A 21,343-nucleotide genomic window follows, 5' to 3' on the forward strand; every position below is an offset into this window, starting at 1 on the left:
TCAATAAACATGTAATTCGAGCTGGAGACTTGGACCCTCAGAATGATATACATAGTTTTCAAAACAAATCAGAGTTGCAGAAGCGCTTGGTCAACACTTCCTCGTAACCGAAAAACATAAAAATCATAACCCAGGTCAACAGTGTTTATTATGATTTATTTAATTGCGACAATGACTCCTGTATTGATTTACATCCATCTCTTCTATCGCTGCCTTCATCACTCATCTCCCTCCACCTCGTACAATCCCCAAAAATATAATTTTACATGATAGCCTGGGTGACTTTTTTCAATCTGTATTTGATTCAGTGCGAGGACTCAATGAGTTAGGCAAATGGCGAACAAGCACTCCTCGTAAAAAGGTCAGTTAATATACTCTTTATCTTGAAGTCACATTTTCTCCGCTTAGGAGCTACTTCTTATATGGGTTTAGATTAGGGGTTCACAAACTTTTTCAGGGATAATTTTGAAATCAAAAATATTTGGCGGGCCACCCTTTCTTTTGTAAATATTTTCTGTTTTTAAAAAACATAAGGCAAAAAAAAATTATTTCATTGAAAACTGATGCTTCATTTTGGTGAAATGTTTTTTTGAACACTGATTTTTGTAAAGACTAAATAATATGCAACTCTGGCAGCGACGCGCCCGTAACTGCAACAGACCTTGAATGCAATTGCAGCATTACCGGACTTATAGTGGTTATATTTTTCTACAGAACCGGTAAAATTTAACAGCTAACAACTATGGCAGCGGCGCACCCGTGACTACGCATGCGCCAAACCCCCTCACTTCGCGTATCCACAAACATCAAAGTGTCGGATCATTCATTCTTGCCAGAGGATATTTAATTTTAAATGTAATTTTTAATATCCAATAGGAAGAATAAAAAATAATACAGATTTAACATAATCTTGCGGGACACATCAAAAAGTCACGCGGGACATAATTGGCCCGCGGGGCATACCTCTGGTTTAGATCATTGATGAATTTGAGATATTGTTTGATATTAAAACAACCACTTAAAAAAATAAAACCTTGTTTATTTAATATAATTAAAATACAGAAATGCATTTGCTAACCACAGTCCAAAAGAATGTCTTCAAAAATACTTCATCTTATAAACAAAATATTATAGACAAGTCTCTCCTACTGACATAAATATGGGATGTAGCAAATGACAAGAGGATGCACTTTTACAACAAAAGTATAATGTATCCAATGATTAAATGGGAATCCTTTATATTTAATATCTTCATAAGAAATCAATAAATATTAATAATACAAGTGATTATTTTTACAGTTATCAAAAATAGTTGAAAAAAATAAATCCATTTTATTTTAATACATTAATTATTAATTAAATACATATTTATAGATCAAATTAATATACTTTTATGAAACTGTTGGTTTAATTTAATCCGAGAATGACATTTTGATATTTTCTACCATTGAATACTTACACGATATTGACAGTTTGAAACAAAAAATTGACATCCTGAATATTCTGGCACACTTACGCTGACATTCCATGATAACTCACAATATGAATTAATATTTAAATTGAATTGCATCTGTCAGCTTCCTCATATTATATGCATTTTACTACAGAATGCTACATAATTCAACATATTCCCAGTTGTAGAGATAATGACTCTACTATAAATAATTGTGTGGACACATCTCGTGAAGTAGGGAAGCCATTAAGCTTTGGGTATTTTTAGAGGCATCAGGCATTGATGAAGTTTTGATATCGCCGTCTGTACAATCTGTTGGAATGTCTCGTCTTCATCACAGATGACTTGCTGGAAAAATAAAAAGTATTGCTCGATTTGCTATGTAAGTACACATAATATGACATGATGTCAGTGGCCATCAGAAGTGACCGATAGTTTCCAACATTCTTTGGGTTGGGGGTGCACTAAATAAACTACCGCATTTGAAGGAAAAATCTGTTCAAAGTTGTCTTTCGAATAAACCAATTTGTTTTGCTTTATCACTAGAGTGAGTAATGAAACATCATTGAGCCCTCAAAGTATAAGGCACTGGCTTTTTCATTCGGGTAGTCTGGGTTCGATCCCGGTGAGGTCACAATATATTGATGTAATTTTCTCAAAGCCTGAGTGTTTATGATTGTGTCATTTCTATTACTAATTACAAAACTGTTTCACTACACTATCTGTCACTTATACAAATATTAATTATTATTTAAATAAACAAATAATAATCCAAGCATTGCAAGATAAAATAACGTACAAAACTACCATTGTACTAGACCACACGGGGTTTAAAGACAACTGTGTGTATTTCAATGCTTAAAAATAAGATAGCTATACATACAAATTTACTAAAATATTTTATTAGAATTATTATAATACTATACACATAAACAAGCATTTTATATTTTCTTTCTCATAGTTTTCTATTTTGAATGAGAGGGGGCTCAAAAATATCGGATGTCCCGGACCTCACGGTTTCCCTGAGAAGCCTTAATCGAATTAACGATATAAAAGGAAAATTTGTTAAATAATAAAGGTAACTAACCAGGGATAGTAGATCAATGAGTGCTTTCTTATCGTCCACTGTGACATACAAGCTGTCACCTTTGAACATTTTCGGCACAGAATCCTCACCGAACATCTCTTGAAGCATTTCAATTACGCATTCCTGAAACAGTACGAAAAAATATAGTGCCCTTAAAATATAATTCCTCATGGACTATTTCCAGGTAAGAATCTAAAAATTATGAGTATTATCAATTTACTTTTCGAGATAATGGAACACATTGCATTAGTTCCTGTTGTCGTTTTGGACATCTATCGAAAGAAGGATAAGAGTTCTGGTGGGGACTCAGGGCCCCCTAATCACTGACAGTGGCGAGGTGGACAGAGTATCACTAATATAACATAATATCATGTATTAAAATAAAATTCATCCCAAATTAAAAGATACAACAATATGCATATTAACATACCCTAAAGTGCATTCTGTCCGATTTAGGTATAGTAGGGAGCGTTTTTGGGGTCGGTGTTAATGACGCGTTCATTACACCCGCAACGATGGCGTCTGCATACATATCCGTCACCGGTTGAGCTGTCCACTATTGAAAGAATACAAACACATTACATTAATTAAATTTTCGCCTATTCTTACAACACTAACAAGTTACACAATAAGTAGTTACTAAACGAAACAAATACATAACTTGGAAAAGCCTCACAAACATACTTGTTAGAATAATACTAGAAAAAATCATGAATGGCGTGGAATTAAATCATATCATTTGCGAACTGGGTGAGGACTCTTACCACTAAGCACTACCTTTGTAGAGATTACCTAATAACAAGTGTATCTGAGGTATTTTAAAACTCCGTAGATAAGGGCTAACATAGATTTATTATTACATATTTTGTATTACCTAAAAATTCCAATATTGAGTCTAGACACTAAATCTATCTCACTCTAAAAGTTAAGACAGACAAAAGAGGGGGTGTTAAAATATAGCAGTTTTGACAGTTATGTAACTTCTTGTAAAAATTAACTGCCTGAATACATAAAGTGATAAATGTGATATATTTATCATATTTATCACTTTTTGGGTGTTAAGTGAAATTTTAGAATAGCCTCGCTGATTGTTTATAAAATAGATGGTTATAATTTAAAAAATTGTGTGGTTATGTTTCGTAATTATTAAAAAATTACCAATTTTATACTGTTAATTAAAAACCAGACTATAGTGAAAATGGACTGATCGAATTTTTATATTCAGTCACGAATTAAAAATAATTGAACTGAATATTATAACAAACCTCTATTGTGATTGTTTTATTGTTTATGGTAAGGTCAATGCAGTTGTACATTCTCCACTTGGTATCTGTGTTGTCCAGCATCTCGATGGTGCCAGCCAATTGCGATAAAATGTGTTTGAGAAGAGGTATTGATCCCGAGTAGTGGACTGATTGACGCTGTGTCACTTCCGATTGGCTCAATTCAGTGTATTCTGTAATAGAAAATCCAAAAACATATTAAGTATCTGCTATTTGTGTAAAATTGTATTGTTCGTAAACTGTGGAGTAAAAGACACGTAAAATTGGGTAAAGTTAACTTACTATTAAGGTCTTCTGGAGCCAAGAGGTGATAGTTGAAATTTCTTTTGATGATAAGACCTGAAAGAGGAGAGTTGGGAGTCGGACCTTCAACCGCCAGCCTTCCAATAACCTGAAATCATAAAAATTACTCAATTAAGTGAGTCACCATTATCATGATGGTGGTACCTCCACTCTTTTCGGTCCCTGGTTCTTTGCTGCCACGTACATCCACCAAACTTTATGAGTTTGTATATCCAGCGGATTTTTGGGCATACCTGTGGTCGTTTAGTGCTACTTGGGTACCACTGTATGATAGCATTTGGCCACCGGTTGTCTTCTTGCCGAGCGACATGTCCATACCATTGCAAATTTCATCTGCTTGGTGACCTCTATTAAATTAGTATTTTTTCAATAATCAAGGCTGTAACCCTTTCTAAAAAAATGCATAAATGTATGCAGACCTTTTAATGATTTTTTTTTCAGAGTTCTCAATTCTGATAATGAAAGATCCAGACCAATGACCCAATTGGTTGGGCGAATGGCTAACAATCATTACAAAAAAACTCCGTAGGCGAAAAGAAAAGGGACTAGTTGAATCATAAAACACAGGCTAGTATTCAAAAGCAGTCTAGACTCTAGTAATGAAAAGAGATCAATAAGATAATAAGAATAATAAGATGTCAAAAAATATAATAGTTGCTTGTACCTTAGCAGTTTTCTGTCCGCGAAACACAAGTCTTACTGCGTGAGTGTTCCTTGGACTGTGAAGGGTGAGAGAAGTTCCATGCTCTCGTTGCAGAGCGCCTCTCAAGCGAGACATTTCATTCTGTTCACCGTGCACCAGGACCTATTTACATCCAATTTTGGTTAGTCTTATGTTAAAGTACATGAACGGACAACCCGGTTTTCTGCATGATACAGTCTGGATGCAAAATAGAAAAGTTTTTATTCTTGCCCAACCAGACCCGACAGCTACAGTCAACATACTGCCAGGATCGGTGTCATCAACGTGCTGACATTTGACTTCATAATCGTCACTTACATATATATGTAGTAGATACAATTGCCAATAGTTTGTGATGACATTTGAAATAAGAAAATATGAGCAAGTGGAGCCACCGACCTGACTAAATCATATCTTTGGTCTACTTATAATTTTTAATACTAGTAACATGAACGTATGTTTCAAGCATCAATAGAATCCAATTGTTATCTGAAACGTTGTTTGTAATATTTATTAATGATTGACGATTGCTCATGATGATCGGCATAAATTTGGGAATCCTCGAGACTGTTCTTGTTATTATAAGCCGAGTTCCAAATTTTATTGAAAAATACATACAAATAATGCCTTCACTTATTTTTTACTATCAACTGTTCATAACTCACAACATGGGGAGGTTTCAAGATCCTGATGAATTCAGAAGTCTGTTGGTAATCGGTGTGAGCTGAGAATGAAATATAATCAACAGACATCTTGAGAGGAAGCTTTTGACCAGACATGGTTGTGATCTCGTCTGGTTCTGATAGGATAGTCTTAGCCAGTGTACCTTCAACGCAGTATCCTGAAAAATGAATGAAAAAAAAAATTATCATTGTTAAATATTTACGAAACTATGACTTTATGAGAAATAGTTATTGCCCTTTCACTCAACCTATTATATTGTCAAGCTCTGGATAATTAAATTACGCGATTTCAACCTATATCGTATGGCTTCAAAAGCAGACACATTACCACTTGTCCATCACGGATGAAATGTAATGATTCACTAAAAAATGTATTATATTACAATACCTATTTTTAATGATATAAATTTATGGTAATCATTACCTGCAATTATAACTCCATTTTTGGCATCAGTGCACCACGATTCAAAGAGTTCTCTTGAAAGACCTGACTGCATCATACCGGGTGATGCCATTATAACACAAGGTCCAATATCCTCAAAATGATCAATTCCCTAAAAATAAAAAGAAAATTTAATTTGTAAGAGAAATGAAATAATAAAATAATGACAATTTCTATTCATAGAGCAATTCCATAAGAAAACTATTTGTTTTTAAAAATTAATAAAACAAAAATATTTAAAAGTAAAATAGTAGATAATTTTTTGGATAAAGAATGAATTTTCTAGTCTGTAATCTAAAACTACATAAGGAGTTATTTGTTCTTCAATAAATTATTGGTATAACTCAGAGATTGGACTCCTCCTCTTTGGTATAACTACTCTCCAAAGCACGGGAATAAAATTATTTTGTAATGGCATTTATTTTTGATAAATTTGATTGTGTGCAACACTATAATATTATGTGACAGCCCAATGACAGATATTTGAATTCGATTATTTATACTTTGAATCTGAAATTGATAACAATGAAATAATTAATTGGTGATTATATATTATGGTACTTTGAACTTAAAGAGTGATAAAAATTAAAGATTATCGCTTAAATAATATTAATAACACATACAGCTGGTATTTAAAACCGGCAGCCGACATTACAGGTTAGAATAAATAATTTGACCTAGCATTTGCACAAGTTTATTGTCAATAGTGTAAACTTAAAAACAAAAGATTTTGAAAAAAATGTGACTAATTTAAGAGTCTTTTAATATAAATGAGACCACATATATAAATACACTAATCAATTACTATTATAATTGAACTTTTAGATAGCCCCCTTGCTATAAAATGAATGAGCGGTTAGTGTCCTTCTTGGAGGAGAACCGAGGATTGGTGGTGTTGATATTCTGTCTTCCGGCGAGCTTCCTATTCAATGTCGGCTTCCGCATCAAGAGCTGGCTCTACCAGACCATTCTGAGTAGCCCCGATCACCATGACCACAGAGTCAAAGAGATTCAAGCTAAGGTACCAAACTATCTTAATAGGTATCTTTTACCGTGTTCATTGTATGGTATTTCTTACTATGTCTGATTACTTTAATAAGTATACATTAATCATGTCCATATGTAAATATTGAATATATCTACAACGTAAGAAACAATGGACACCTTTATTAGTGAGAAATTATTGGTCTGTAAATGCAACTATAGGAAGTTTCTGGACAAAAATATTCGGTTTATTTCGAAATTTTCTACAAGAGGCAAACATGTTGGAGCAAGAGCGTAATTAGCACTATTATCTAACTTATGTATTATTATATAGAGGGACTGCTTAACCATTAATATGTGCAGAAGCTATGTCTCCCTGTGTGCAGGAAGTAGGTGGGGTTAATGTGTTTATGGTCTATGATTGGTATCGATGACTCTGTATAGGACCATGCCTTTTCTCAACTTGGCATCCTCACAGTATCTCTTGTTTTCTACGCAAATTATCGAACATTACTTATAATGCGGTACGTTTATAACACACCACTGATTAGGGTTCAATTGTTATTCTTGTGGTTTAAAATCAAAATTGTTAACCTCCATCCAATGGGCATGTTGTTGCAACAATGATGTTTCTGTAATTTTAATAGACAACAAATATTTCGACTATTTGTTAGATCGGTGCCAATATTGATTGTGAAAGATTTTACTGGGGTTTAGAATAATTATTGTGTACGAATTGCCTGAAACCACACATATATTAGTAACTAATCAATAAATTGTTTATGGTGCGGATTCCAAATTTATAATAATTACAATTATTGTACCCATGGTCACCAAAGACAAAAGCTGTAGAAGTAGAATAAATAAAATTATTGTTAGAAACTACATATTATTATAAATGTTAATGACATTGGATTAAATTTATTCATCAGATAACAAGGATTACAATCATGGATGGAATAATTTAAAAAATTATTATCTTTGCAGGTGTTTTAAAAGTAACGTATCATTATACCTATTGAATAAAATAAGATTGACATAGATATTATTTGGTATTCTAGTGAAGAGCTATAATTTTTAGTTTTGCCAAATTCAACTTTATTTCACCCATACAACTTATAAACAATATAAATTGTCATAAATATATCAACTCATGATATGCAATGTATGTATTACTTTAATACATTTGGATGTGGGGAAAACAGATAACAAATAAAAATACATAAATAAACCATAATGCCTTATTTAAATATATAGGTAAATACAATAATAATTCATCAGATGTATTTATAAAATTATACGTCTTAGCCGGCTCGTACATCACAACTCGCCTAGTGAGCCTGACCGCCATAAATCAAAACTTCCGAGAACGGGCGGCAAGTGTTGCATGACACAACCTCGCACATCTATCTAGCGACAGTCGCGCGTAGCCTTCGAAACGTATGGATATTTCAATGCGGTGATCGGCGAGCATGTATAAAAATGACCAATTTGTAGGTGTTTCTTTGTGACTTCGACCCTCCGACTCGGAGCCCAAGAAGGATGCAACAGCCAGATGTTTTTTTCAGACGAAACAGTTGCAATCGATCAATCTGAGAAGTTCCATTAGGCAACATGTGTTATGTTGTTTCGTTAAATAACGATGACGTCACATCGACGTATTCAACCCGTTTTTAGGCGAGACAAGTTCCAATGTGCGAGCCGACTTATGGTTATATACAACATAGCCCCCACTTCCTGAAGTGGGACCCCAGGTCAGGGTGTTTGGCGGGCCACCCTACCTATCGCTAAGGTTAAGGGCAGTGTGATGTTCTACAGTACTATTCCTCAAATGGTATTCCGTAAAGGTAAAATTAAGGGTGTATTTTTAGAGACTTTTTGAATTAATAAAAAAAATTACTTGAATTATTGAGTTATCGGCACTCGGCATTACGAAGCACTGATCGCGACCCCCTTTTGCGGTAGCCAAGTAACATGCGACCCTTCGCCATTGTCAATAGGCCATTGGATAAATAGTAATTTTTATTGGTCGGGAAACACACTAAAAATAATTATAAAATAAAATTCCACATGTGAATTTTTATTTAATTTCATCAATCATCATATCACAATATCAAATTGCATCGCACAGTTACATATTTTAAAATGTTAATATTTATCAAGTAAAATAGCGCTGACTTTTTTTCCTAAATTTATGGTTTGTTTATAATTATTGCTTAACTGGTCGACGCGCCACACTTGGCCCTAGGCTGGAGCCCTGTCAACGCCCTCTCCCCCTTTGTGGGTGCCATGTTTATAGATTCACGGATATAAGTCTATCAAAACAGTCAATCGCAGGTTCGAATCCCATAGCTGGGTCAAATTCATACGTTGCTTTGTGAAACAATGTGTATTTGGATCCAGGGCATAGACCAAATAGCAAATACTCAATGTAATGAGATATGTTAAGATACGTCCACACTTTGGAGGCGCATTTGCTCCGTAATGGTGATTTATGAGCCCTTCATAAAGATATTCAATGCGATACTAACTTAATCCAAACTCGGAAATGTCAAAACTAGCACCAAATTTGAATGTGAGAGGCTGCTTATTTTGCATCAATTCATCCGTGGACAAGACAATCTATAAACACTGTGTCATACTCTTGTTGTATTCGTGAATCTTTTAAATATTACATATGCCGAGAATATTATTCATTATCTGAATGAAATAATCTTTAATATCTACATTAAACAATATATTTGTCTCATATTTTAGGTGCAGAGATGGAACAGACTTCCCAAAAATGAACGTCCACTCATGTGCACGTCTCGCCCTAATTGGTTGTCTCTATCGACAACTTTCTACCGCAAAGATCTCTGTCATAAGATACCCGTGCCGTTGTACGATATTTTGGAGTTTGACGAGGAGAATCTGACTGTCAGGGTGGAGCCCATGGTGACGGTGGGCGAGATCACAAAATATCTTATACCGAAAGGTTACACCTTGGCCGTTACTTTGGAAATCGCTGATGCCACTCTAGGAGGTCTGTTTTTATGAATTATTCAAATAGCAAATATTATTTTATACAGATTTTGAAGAAAAACCTAAACCAAAAAATATTTTAATATTGTTAAATTGGTAATGATAGAATCATGGCCCCCACATCCTGAAGCGGGCCCCCTACCTATCAATAAGGTTAAAGGCAGTGCGACGCTCTATAGTTGCGTTTTCCAAACGGAGTTCGAGGTAAAATTAAGGGTATTCAGTGTATTTTAGGGTTTTTTGTGTTTATGAATACATCCACTTGAATTATGCATTTGCATCGCACAACCATTACTCTCAAAGTAAAATGTGATGCAGGCGACTTTTTTAAGTATTAGTGCAAATTTGTGTTTATTTCACTTATCTGGTCGACCTGTCACACCGGGCTCCCAGGCTAGAACCCTGTCAGCCTCCCCTTATGGGGGCCATAGATAGAATAATACCTGTGTTGGCAGTATTATTTGTTAATAAAAAAGAAAATGTCGACCTGTTGTTGACGTACTTAGTTTGATTACTTACATGCGTACTGGTATTTGCAATTTTACGCGAATGTTCATCTAAATAGCTGTTAATGATGGTTCATTGTATAAAACACTATTTTTAGGCTTGCAACATCTGAGGTGGTTTTATCTCAGTGTGGCCCTGTAGCCCTGTTCGAGTAATCAGGTTTCCTGTGAGCACAGAATTTAGAAAGGCTGCATTTAAAAAGTCTATGCCCTTTATCTATTATTGAAATATGCGCAGGTTCTATATTTCATGGTAACAATGTATACGATTGCTAAAATAGAATTACTGTAAAACAAATCTCAAGAGCATATTATAAACAGTGTGAATTTTGATATAAATAAATTCCAGTTAATATAATCATTAACCTTAATAACTTTTTTTTAACATCACTTTTAATTTTACATAAAGGCACTTTCTTCTTAAAAGAAAGTTTTTCTTCAAAATTTTCGACTGGCCATTCCAGGAATAGAAACATTTTTTAAGAATGAAACCCATACTACATTCCAAATACAATATTAGATTCTGTTATTTGGTGCATTTTTAATGTCGATTAAAAAATATCTGGTTTTAGGATTGGCAATGGGTACTGGGATGACAACGCACTCCCACAAAGTTGGCCTCTATCAGGAGACAATAACCAAATACGAAGTGGTTCTCGGTGATGGAAGTTTAGTAGAAGCGACAGCCGACAATGAACATTCCGATCTGTACAAGACTTTACCCTGGTCCCACGGCAGTCTCGCTTTCCTGGTGGCTTTGACTCTAAAAGTTGTACCTATTAAACCGTATATACGAATGAAATACACCCCGGTCAAGGGACAGAAGCAGTATTGCGATAAAATACGCGAGGTTTCGGGGGCAAATAATAAAAATTTCGATAAACTACCGAATTATGTAGAAGCTACAATATACAGTAAAGATAAAGCTGTGATTATGACAGGAGATTATTCTGATTATGATCCAAGCCTTCCGGTTAATATTCTAACAAGATGGTACAAACCTTGGTTTTATAAATATGTGGAAAGTTTCCTCGATAGAGGGGAATATGAAGAATTGATACCGTTGCGGGAATACCTTTTGAGGCATAACAGAGCTATATTTTGGGTTGTGGAGTCTATGATACCGTTTGGAAATAATCCTTTATTCCGGCTGCTATTCGGTTGGCTGTTACCGCCCAAACCGGCATTTTTGAAGTTCACTACTACTCCCGGTATCCGAGCGTTCACCTTCACAAAACAAGTCTTCCAAGATATTGTCCTCCCGATCAACGAACTGGAAAAACAGATTGATATTTCCGAGAAGCTCTTCGAAGCATATCCTCTCTTGGTTTATCCGTGCAGAGTTTACGATCACGGGCCCATGTCGGGACAATTGAAACGACCCTCCGAGAAGTATATCATTAAGGATACTAACTACGCCATGTATAATGATCTTGGGATTTACGGGGTTCCGGGACAGGTGAAAAATAAGAGGCCGTACAATCCTGTCACGGCCATGAGAGAAATGGAAAAGTTTACAAGGGACGTCGGCGGATTTTCTTTTCTTTACGCGGATATCTTCATGAACAGACAAGAATTTGATGAGATGTTTGATCTGACACTGTACGAGATAGTGCGCGTCAAATATTTTGCCGAGAATGCTTTTCCGCATTTGTACGATAAGGTTAAACCGGAGATAGATGTCTTCGAAGTTGGCAACAAAAATATTATTAAATAGAAGATATTATGTAGCCGGGCAACTTTCTAGTGTTATCAATTTTACATTACATTAATTGTAAATTACTAGTCGATGATACACTGAATATAAGATAGGAAGAGACGTTCTTCCCAATGATTGTATCTTAAAAATAACTTATTATACTTTGAATGATGTTATAAACATCAAATGCCACTTCCATAATATTAGTATATATGAGATTAATAACCAACTTTGTTTTATAAGTTTCACACACACTGTAAGGTTTTATAAATGTAGCACATTGAAAGTGAGGTTTGATAGCTCGGGTGGGTAACAAGAATAAGCAGGAGGGGTGTCTAGGGACAGAAGCGATGAAAACACTATTGGTGATAGTAGCCATTGATTGGCCCGAGGATCGAAGGAATACATGTGCACTGATGACCAAGTTGAGTACATCAATTTCAAAGTTAAATAGGTGTACGATGCAATTGTTTTTATCATTCTGTAGGTCTTGTTCTCAAATGATCCATTATTACTATTGTAAAAAAAACAATATTTATATTTTTTCATGTTTATTAAGGACAATGATTTGAGTTACCCCATCTTCACCTGTCATATATATGCAATCGCGATTTGTGCATGGCCGCCTTCTATGACGCTATAAACGTGTCTGAACAAAAAAAAATTACTGCCACATTTCCTTGTCACACATGGGACTGATGTAACAACCATGCACCATGTGCTTAAATAAAAATAAAAAAAAAGAATCTTGACTTGCTCTGCTGCCATTTACCTTTAGTGACAAGTGTCCTCTGTACCCATGTACTGAAGTCAGAGAAGTAAGGAGTTGAAAGTGATGAATCTAACGAGCGATCGGAATTATTCTGTCCTCCAAACGATGCAGTTTTCATTTAAAGCAATTACGTGTTTGAATCCTGTTTCAACCAATATGTTTAGTGACGCAAAAACTGCTCCTAACACATTTTTTACTTATATTAGATATACGTCACTTGTACTACTTTAATCCTCAGCACCTAATTATTTGTTTTATCTAACATTTTGTGATATTAATGTACAACATGAATGAATGTAAATTGTTTTATATATTTTTATATGCCAATAAAATTCTATTTTTTTGGTTTTGTTATAAAATTGTTTTTTTTTTTTTTGTTTCTTTGTAAACTTAACGTAACTTTGTTACGAATAGTCCAATATTAAAAAAATAAATAATGTAACACTCACCTTGAGATTAGAAATGTGCTTGAATACAAATGGATTGTTGATGGCAATCTGTCGTCTGATTTTGTCATTCATTGCGTTAACATACGTTTGGTAAACAGCCATACATTTCTTCGCAAGCGAGGAAGCGTAGTAGATCGGAACGTCATGAAGTTCCGGATGCATTGACCAAAATTCATCTATTAAAAATTTAAGGATAATATAAGTAAATCTTATTACAGATCGTTTTTTCTGACATGAGATTCCTCTCAATATAAAAAATGAAAATTAATCATTAAGATGTTTAAAATAATAATTATATTAATACTAACCTAATATTAGCAGCAGTTCTTGAGCACGGCCGAGGGCAAAAACAGGAATGAGACATCTTCCGCCTCGTGTCACAATGTCAGCTACCAGACTTGTGAATCGGCTCTCTCGGTCTTCTCTTTTTTCGTGAATGTGCGTGCCGTATGTTGATTCCTTTATAAAACGAGAATGAAAAACAAGTAAATATTTATTATCTGTTGCAGCTTTGACTTTGACAAGTTCATCAACATGTTTTAAGTAGACTCCCTTCATATGATGCATTTACATGCATTAGTAATTAGGGTAATTAATACCTACTTTGATTTAAAAAACAAAAGCCGATTGCCAATAGTAACTCAATTTAGAAAGCGCTTCAGAGAGTATTGTAAGAGCTATTAGTTAAAATTTGCAGCAATTAGATAGGGTGCCTCATTGTGGTCGATGTGCGTGCACGCGCATCCTGAGAGACGCAGGTTCGAATTCTGCTGGGTGTCATATTTTTTTCAAAAAAGATTTTTTCTTTTGGTTATATTATGTTTTCTCAGAAGTGTTTTCAAAATTATGTATGTTAAATATGATTTACATTATACAATTAGGATTTCGATTTTGGACAACTTTTTTATGATAAAAAATTTTGTTAGGTGTATAATGTACAAATGGTAGTGTGTAGTATTGACCAGGCATTTTTAACATGTCGATTGAGGGACAGATTTTGGTTGATCGCACCATAGATAGGAATTGAGTTGTGAAAATCATGTCAGAGATGTACATAATATAAGACTAAAATTGGTTGTGTTATTCAGGGGTTTGAAATGAGATTCTTTATGAGAGACTTTTTATGTGAATCTGCATTTTCATATTTAAAATTACAAAGAGTAAGTGCCCATACGCACAGGCACTTTGCATACAAAAAACGATATGTGGCAGGTCTCTAAGTAACGTTCCAACGTGACAGATGAACACTTTCAGAATTTCTTAAAGCTGACCCTCGCCCAGTACTAGTCTGGTATCCAACAGATGCCGAATGAAATGCAGACCCAGACGTTGACTAACGAGGGAGGTAAGCATGTATTTTCGAATATATTATAATATATTGATTTAAATGAAAATTTCATGTTTTGTGGAAGCAATGATCATTTCTTATTATTTTTATCATAAGCTTCAGATATAATACAGTATAGCATTTAACCACTGGCGGCTCTCGTGGTACAGTGCGTAAGGCGCTGGCCTTCCATCTGAGAGCTCTGGGTTCGATCCTGGTTAGGACATAATATATATTTATGTGATTTTCTCAAAGCCTGGGTGTATGTGATTGTTCAAATTACTACTCGTGTGGTGACCTACCTGGGGGTCGCTCTGGACGATAAGCTAACCTTTCTGAGACATGCCCAAGTAATTGTTGCGTTCTCGCTTGGCGGGTAACAACTGGGGCCTAAAGCCTTGTGCCTTGAAGATTGCCTATGGGGCTATATTCATGGGCATTGCTGGCTATGCCTCCAGCGTCTGGCACACAAAAGCCTCGCTGTCACATGTCAAGAGGGCTCTGCTTAGCGGCCAGAGGGCTGCCCTGATTGGCCTTACCAAGGCTTACAGAACTACTTCGACAGACGCCCTGGCGGTTCTGGCGGGAGTCTTCCCCCTTGACCTGCACGTCCAAATAAGACACTGGACGGTGTCCCTTTGACACCGCCACTGAGAGTTGAGAGCGTTTTATACAGAAAGACTGTAACTGAGCTGGTTTTAAAAACCGCATACGCGTCATGGCAGGCGAGATGGGTGGCCTCCGCCAAGGGCCGCCAGACATTTCTTTACTTTCCGGATATCTCGGCGAGACATATGACGAGGAGATTGTTGCCGACCCACTGGACCAGTCAATTCTTGACTGGCCATGGAAACTTTGCGGCCAAATTACAGGAGTTTGGCCTGGCAGGACATGGGTCGGGTTGCTCATGTGGACATGACCAGCAGGACGCAGAGCACGTGCTGTGGGACTGTCCACTTATGGGCCTCGAACGAGCGGAGTTGTTTGCCCGGGTCCGACCCCATTCGGGCCCAATAGGACACGCAGATATGGTGGCAACCGAGGCCAATTTTGAGGCCTTTACTAAATTCACCAGAGCGTACGGAGAGCGGGATAACCCCGACTCCCCTTGCGACTCGTCAAACTAAAGACACTTTGATAGTTGCCGATAAATAAATAAAATCCATTTACTTTTGCACTTCGGTGCAAGGTTGCATCACCAGTCCCGTGCGGCTCCGCTCGGGACAAAAATGAGGGCTTAAATTCTTTGAACTGGCACACTTAAGGGTTATGATAGACGGTCGCGCATCGACGTGACTGCATTTACATAACGGGAGCGGAGGCGGGAACCTTTTTCCAAAACATGTTCAAATTACTAACAACCACCTTGTACGAAAAAGCAAGGACATGGTTATTAATAATAGATTATAAAAACAAAAAACATTTAACAGCCCCACGATAACCGAGCGGCTTAAGAGTGGGTACAACAGCAACCAGTGTGATTCATATTTCAGTCGAAGAGAGTCCACAGAGCGAGCACCACGTCATTTTAAATCAAATTTACAACAAAATACCTGGTCATCGAAGATTTTATTTTAAAAATATAATAATAATTATTGTCGCTAGAGCAATTCTTTGCAATGATTTATTAGGTGCCGTGAACACTCTCGCCAGCCGGCGGAATGAAAACAATGTGAAAAATAATAACAGTATATGGGGTGCCTATACGATAATATTTATTTTTAGGCGTTATAAATTATTTCGTGCATTGGCTTTACTCAACCAACAAAATACAATAATGGTACCTACCTATTGTTTCACTAGTACATATTATATTATAAAAGTAATTGCGTTACTAGTTTGTAAAAGTGTCTCTAAACTCGGGTACATCACTAGATATATTGTACGTTTTTTTAAATATGCATTAGAATTAAACAATACTTACCTATTTTTTTTTAAATAATTATGTAGGTTCTTACACATTAAAAATAAATACTATTCATTAATTATGTTTTGGATAGCACATGAAATAAAAATTTAGGTAGATAATGTATTTCAAAATCCTTCGTATGTTTAGTTCTCGTACAATTTCAGGTTAAAAAGTTATTAATCTATTTCTAAGTTTCTAAACTACTAAACTAAACTCCAAGTTTAAAAACGTCACAATATCCACCATATTGGTTGCAATACTTCCCACCAAAAAGCTGATTAACATATTGAATTTAGTAACATTTAAGTATATTAAAAGATATTATTTTTTGGTCACCCCATACTCACTAAGCTGAAGCGAGTTTGTTTGTTTTAAATTTAATTTATTGACCATTACTTTTGACCCACGTATCGGCGGCGACTTTTTAATATTACTACATAGTAGACCAGCTATTTAGGACCACATATAAAAATATCATATTTTCAATTCTCAAGGGCATTTCTGTAGAGCGTCCCCTTAAACGTCCGCCTATAACGTCGTGTGTCCCAGGTTCGAATCCTGGGTCTGGCAAAATACACATTGTTTTTCAATTAGCGTTTTGAGTCAGAGTATGGTTGCTATTAGGTTGGGCAAGTGGCTAACATCTATTTCTCGTAAAAACAAATCTGTTAATACAAACCTCCAGAGGCCCATAACATTATGATCTTATTAGGATCGGACATGGATAACCAAGAGACCAAAATTTATCATCTGGATCAGTATTTATATTCGGAGTTCTGGTAGGGTTCACAAAAACAATTGAACTTATTTATTTATTTATTTATTACCGTAATAAGGACATCAGGGTGCACTGTAGGTATTTCGGCAGCCATCAAATGCCGATCTTCTTGCCGAGAGAAATCTCCCGTATAGAGAACCTAAATCAAAGCAGAATAAAGATTTTAAAAAATATTGTTCGATACACATTCAGTGTTGCCTAATATTTTTGTAAACGACATTCTTACTAATTCTTTTTTTATGTCAAACTTGATATACCTTGAGATGTTTGTGATTGAATTGAGATAAATACCTTAATACCAGCAATTTCAATCATGAACATGGCCGCTCCTAAGACATGTCCAGCGTTATATGCCCAGAATTTGACCCCCTGCACATCTTTTTCCTCGTGAAAATTGATTGTCTCAATTCGGTCCATTGAATTTTCGAGGTCAGATTCAGTATAAAGCATCTGTTCTGTGCATATGTTACTGTAAGAAATAATGTTTTATGAACCTATTAATATTCAAATTATTAACAGTATTAATTTGTTTATGTTGATGAAACTTGACTGAAACACACAAAACTATAATATTAAAACTGACAACATAAAGAAATACAGAAGTCTCAGAGTGCACAGAAGACATAATAGATAATGTTGCTTTAAATCTGAAAACACTATCATACATATTTTGGAACACTAGAAATCATATATTGTATACCAGAAACTTGTACCTGCATTTATCGGATTCCAGCCAATGTGCCGTACAAATTAATTAATCAGTACAATACTAATCACATTGAAACTTACTAAATTCTATGCGTCAAAGGTGTTATCTCAAATGCCATTAATAATTGTTAAAGTACTAAGTAAGTCAGGCTCTGAGCCTTCGTAAGGTGCCATAACTCGCTACTGTAAAACAGCACTGTCAGAATGCAAGTGTCATATAGGCGGTATTTGGTTTTAACCGATTATCCATCTCACACACTCCGCATCGAGTTGAATATTGCTCTAGCCAGTGAGCCATTCCCATTCGGATAGCGATCTCTCTTTGCAAAATGCCATGTCCCGTGATATGTACCCCCAGGTATTTGAAGTTGTCGACACTTTTGATGTTTTGCTCGTTGGTAATTAGGAGAAATCTGGATCTGGACAGCAGGTGCTATTGCACAAAATGTTGGTTTTCTTCAAATTGATTTTCAAACGAATCTAGCCGAATTGTCACGCAGTCTGTCGATTGTCATTAAGATGATGTTATGTTCAATAAGGAATGCTAAATTCTTAAATCTTGCATATAACTCATTGAATAAAATATACTTTAGTTAAAAACTGTATTATCACTTCCGGAATATGATTTCTCCCACGATGGCCGAACAGCTACCGCATCGGTTTAGAATATTGTGGCAAATTCAAATTTTGTTTTTCAACATGTGTTTGGACCAACAGTATAGACCTAATATTATGTTGTGTAATTTTAACATTTTATTATTTTATTTAACTTTCAACATTTCTCGTAAAAACAAAAATCAGTTAATACAACTTCCTTAACTGATGGAAGTAAGTAGGTAGTAAAAAAAAAATCAATAGTTACTCACCTGACTTTGATATAATCAGAAACTAGCCAACGGTAAATGGCTTTAGTGGCATGGGTCATAAATACTCTTCCTTTGAAGGAGGTTTTGGTGAGAAACCATGGCAGCGCACCACTGTGATCAAGGTGAAAACTGAAAGCGAAAAAACAGCATTATTCACAATCAATTTATTTGTAGAATTAATAAAATCTGAGATATTGATTTGTGAACTCACTGTGATATCAGTAGTAAATCGACTTCATCTGCTTCAATTAAATCAACGAAAGGAAGTGCATCCATACCAGAAAGCCCAGGGTGAATTCCACAGTCCAACTGAAAAAATATATATAAAAAATCATCAAATCCTCATTTCCGCTCCTAGGCGGAGCATATGGACGTCCACAGAATGATATCTCAACATAATAATATCTATTAGAAGTGGAAAGAAAATAAAATACTAGGAATCTCGTTACCATTATTTTTTTCCCTTTGAATTCCAGCATAATACATGATCTGCCGACTTCTTGGCCAGCACCCCTAAAATAGAATAAAATACTAATATATCCTGCTAATCATATTTTTTCTGATTCATAATAATATTATAATCTCGAGGTTTTGTATTCATCTGAAAGTATGACAACAATCATCTTACAGTGGCCTAATTATCAGCTGGTCACTCTCTTCTAAAGGTACATTATCATTTCGGTTGGAAGTCATTTTGGAGAATTGTGTCTTCACCCAAACGAATAATATATAAATATAACCTCTCAATTTTTACCAAGCGGCTTTTCTAACTTGTGTTTTGACCATAGACTAATACGATTTGACATTTAAGTGAAGTGTTACCACTGTAACCAATAAATTAAACCATAGACTAATACTTATTGATTCGATACCTTCGTATTATCTACAACCTAGTAAAAAATATGGGTAAAACAAAACACAAAAAAAAATAACTTTAACATTTGGAAAGTAGTTTCCACATATATTAAATGATTTCACATATAAATAGATGAAATCACATACAATAGTTTGTTCAAAAAACAAAAATCATACATCACTCATTGTAAATATAAGTTCAGTCAATTTTATGGTACACACATTGGTAAAATTGTTTTCACCGATAAAAATAATATATCGCACAAAGAAAAGCTAGAAAAGGAACAAATGTAAAAGTAATAATTGTAGCGGAAATATAATTTATTAGAAGGCAATCGCAAAAATGAAAAGAGTTTTACCTACCAATAAAACACTTATTATTCATGTTGACTTTGAAATCCTTGAGATAGGGTTTGCTCTTCCTTCTTCGCGTAAGGCGTTATTCTACTAATTTAATTTCCTTTTTCTTGGCGTTGGTCATTCCTCCCTTTTTATTTACTGTCATACCCGCGCGTTCCTTTTTTATGTAGGGAATTTGGGACTCCTTTGTCTTCATTATGATATGGCTCAAGGGACCAGGTAGAAGTTACCTGGACTTCAAAGTCAACATGAATAATAAGAGTTTTATTGGTAGGTAAAACTCCTATCATTATTCGAATTTGACTTTGAAGTCCTTGAGATACCTGGTGTTGGGTATGCCAAATTCCTGTATGTGACAATGATTCATTGACGAGGTATAGACCATAGTGACTTTCAATTTATATGGTTGAATAGAGAAGTTAATGGGTTCTTTTCCCCTTCTGATAGTGGTGTGTCCATCGTTCTCTGGTAGTTGTCGTGAAATGTCGACTCACTACGCCAGTTACCTCTCTTTAAGATATCATATATTGGGTATATTTACAGTTTAAGGAAGCCACCACTGAGCGGACACTGCCTGGTGGTTCATGTACACCTGCTTCCAACAGTACTGACCTTATCCAATTCCCTATAACTGTCCTGGTGGCTGGTTTTGGTGATCCTCTTGAAGATATAAATAATTCCGAAATATCCCCACCTTCCTCTCTCCATGGGTTTGACATGCAGACGAGTTTCCGTAACCAGAATACTGGGTCGATGTTTTGACACGTGGAAGCGCTTAGCTTCCATTCCGATTGACGATGCTTGGCGGTATCTGTCTTTGCGCCAAACATTGGCCATACAATTATTATGTGGTCACCTTTATCCACTAATCCATTGTCTACTATTACTGAATAGTGTGAGGTCATGAACCCTTCGTCCCGATGCGAGAAGCAGCCAGGTAGGTAGCTGTCCTACGAGACGTTTTGAATAGGTTGTACCCCACCGGTGTTGTTTTCCTAAGATGATCTACCACTCGTCCTGGATCCCAAACCGCTGGTTTGACGGGTTTCGTTTTGTGTACCGAAATTGCTTGTAACATATTGTGTTGTACTACCACGTTGATGCTGATATCTACAATGATAATCGGTTTGCAAAATGTGGCTATGGCACCAGGATGGTGTTGTACGACAAACC

At 35.6% G+C, this 21,343-nt stretch overlaps 2 protein-coding genes across 3 annotated transcripts; one reads left to right on the forward strand and one right to left on the reverse strand.

The window, feature by feature from the left end:
• Positions 1-1,551: 1,551 nt before the first annotated feature.
• Cpsf73 (cleavage and polyadenylation specificity factor 73) lies at positions 1,552-19,802 on the reverse strand. Its single transcript, XM_085943552.1, has 16 exons — positions 19,584-19,802; positions 19,405-19,468; positions 19,167-19,264; positions 18,956-19,084; positions 17,673-17,850; positions 17,431-17,520; positions 13,676-13,826; positions 13,368-13,543; positions 5,916-6,045; positions 5,474-5,649; positions 4,791-4,931; positions 4,106-4,214; positions 3,806-3,996; positions 2,971-3,096; positions 2,541-2,663; positions 1,552-1,801 (listed from the first exon to the last, which is right to left on the reverse strand). The coding sequence occupies exons 1-16, from the start codon at positions 19,646-19,648 to the stop codon at positions 1,700-1,702; spliced, it is 2,049 nt and encodes a 682-aa protein (XP_085799678.1). The 5' UTR covers positions 19,649-19,802; the 3' UTR covers positions 1,552-1,699.
• LOC147074517 (delta(24)-sterol reductase-like) lies at positions 6,382-13,271 on the forward strand. 2 transcript variants are annotated; one of them, XM_085943553.1, is made up of 4 exons: positions 6,382-6,590; positions 6,759-6,954; positions 9,675-9,942; positions 11,020-13,271. In XM_085943553.1, the coding sequence occupies exons 2-4, from the start codon at positions 6,778-6,780 to the stop codon at positions 12,162-12,164; spliced, it is 1,590 nt and encodes a 529-aa protein (XP_085799679.1). In that variant the 5' UTR covers positions 6,382-6,590; positions 6,759-6,777; the 3' UTR covers positions 12,165-13,271. The 2 variants fall into 2 exon arrangements, with proteins under 2 accessions (XP_085799679.1, XP_085799680.1); XM_085943554.1 differs by having other exon boundaries at positions 6,395-6,474; positions 11,020-13,265.
• Positions 19,803-21,343: the final 1,541 nt, after the last annotated feature.

This window comes from Rhyacophila brunnea, unplaced genomic scaffold, assembly GCF_057557595.1.
Source record: "Rhyacophila brunnea isolate RB1 unplaced genomic scaffold, BYU_Rbru_1.0 scaffold_16, whole genome shotgun sequence".
In the NCBI taxonomy this organism is placed as follows: Eukaryota; Metazoa; Arthropoda; class Insecta; order Trichoptera; family Rhyacophilidae; genus Rhyacophila; species Rhyacophila brunnea.

Coding starts and splice junctions, on each gene's coding strand:
- Cpsf73 (XM_085943552.1), bottom strand. CDS start 19,648: ATGACTTCCAACCGAAATGATAATGTACCTTTAGAAGAGAGTGACCAG. Junction 17,521..17,672: donor TTGAAATTGCTGGTATTAAG/GTATTTATCTCA, acceptor GCTTTGATTTAG/GTTCTCTATACGGGAGATTT. Junction 1,802..2,540: donor TCATTGATCTACTATCCCTG/GTTAGTTACCTT, acceptor TTATTTTTCCAG/CAAGTCATCTGTGATGAAGA.
- LOC147074517 (XM_085943553.1), top strand. CDS start 6,778: ATGAATGAGCGGTTAGTGTCCTTCTTGGAGGAGAACCGAGGATTGGTG. Junction 6,955..9,674: donor TCAAAGAGATTCAAGCTAAG/GTACCAAACTAT, acceptor CTCATATTTTAG/GTGCAGAGATGGAACAGACT. Junction 9,943..11,019: donor CGCTGATGCCACTCTAGGAG/GTCTGTTTTTAT, acceptor ATCTGGTTTTAG/GATTGGCAATGGGTACTGGG.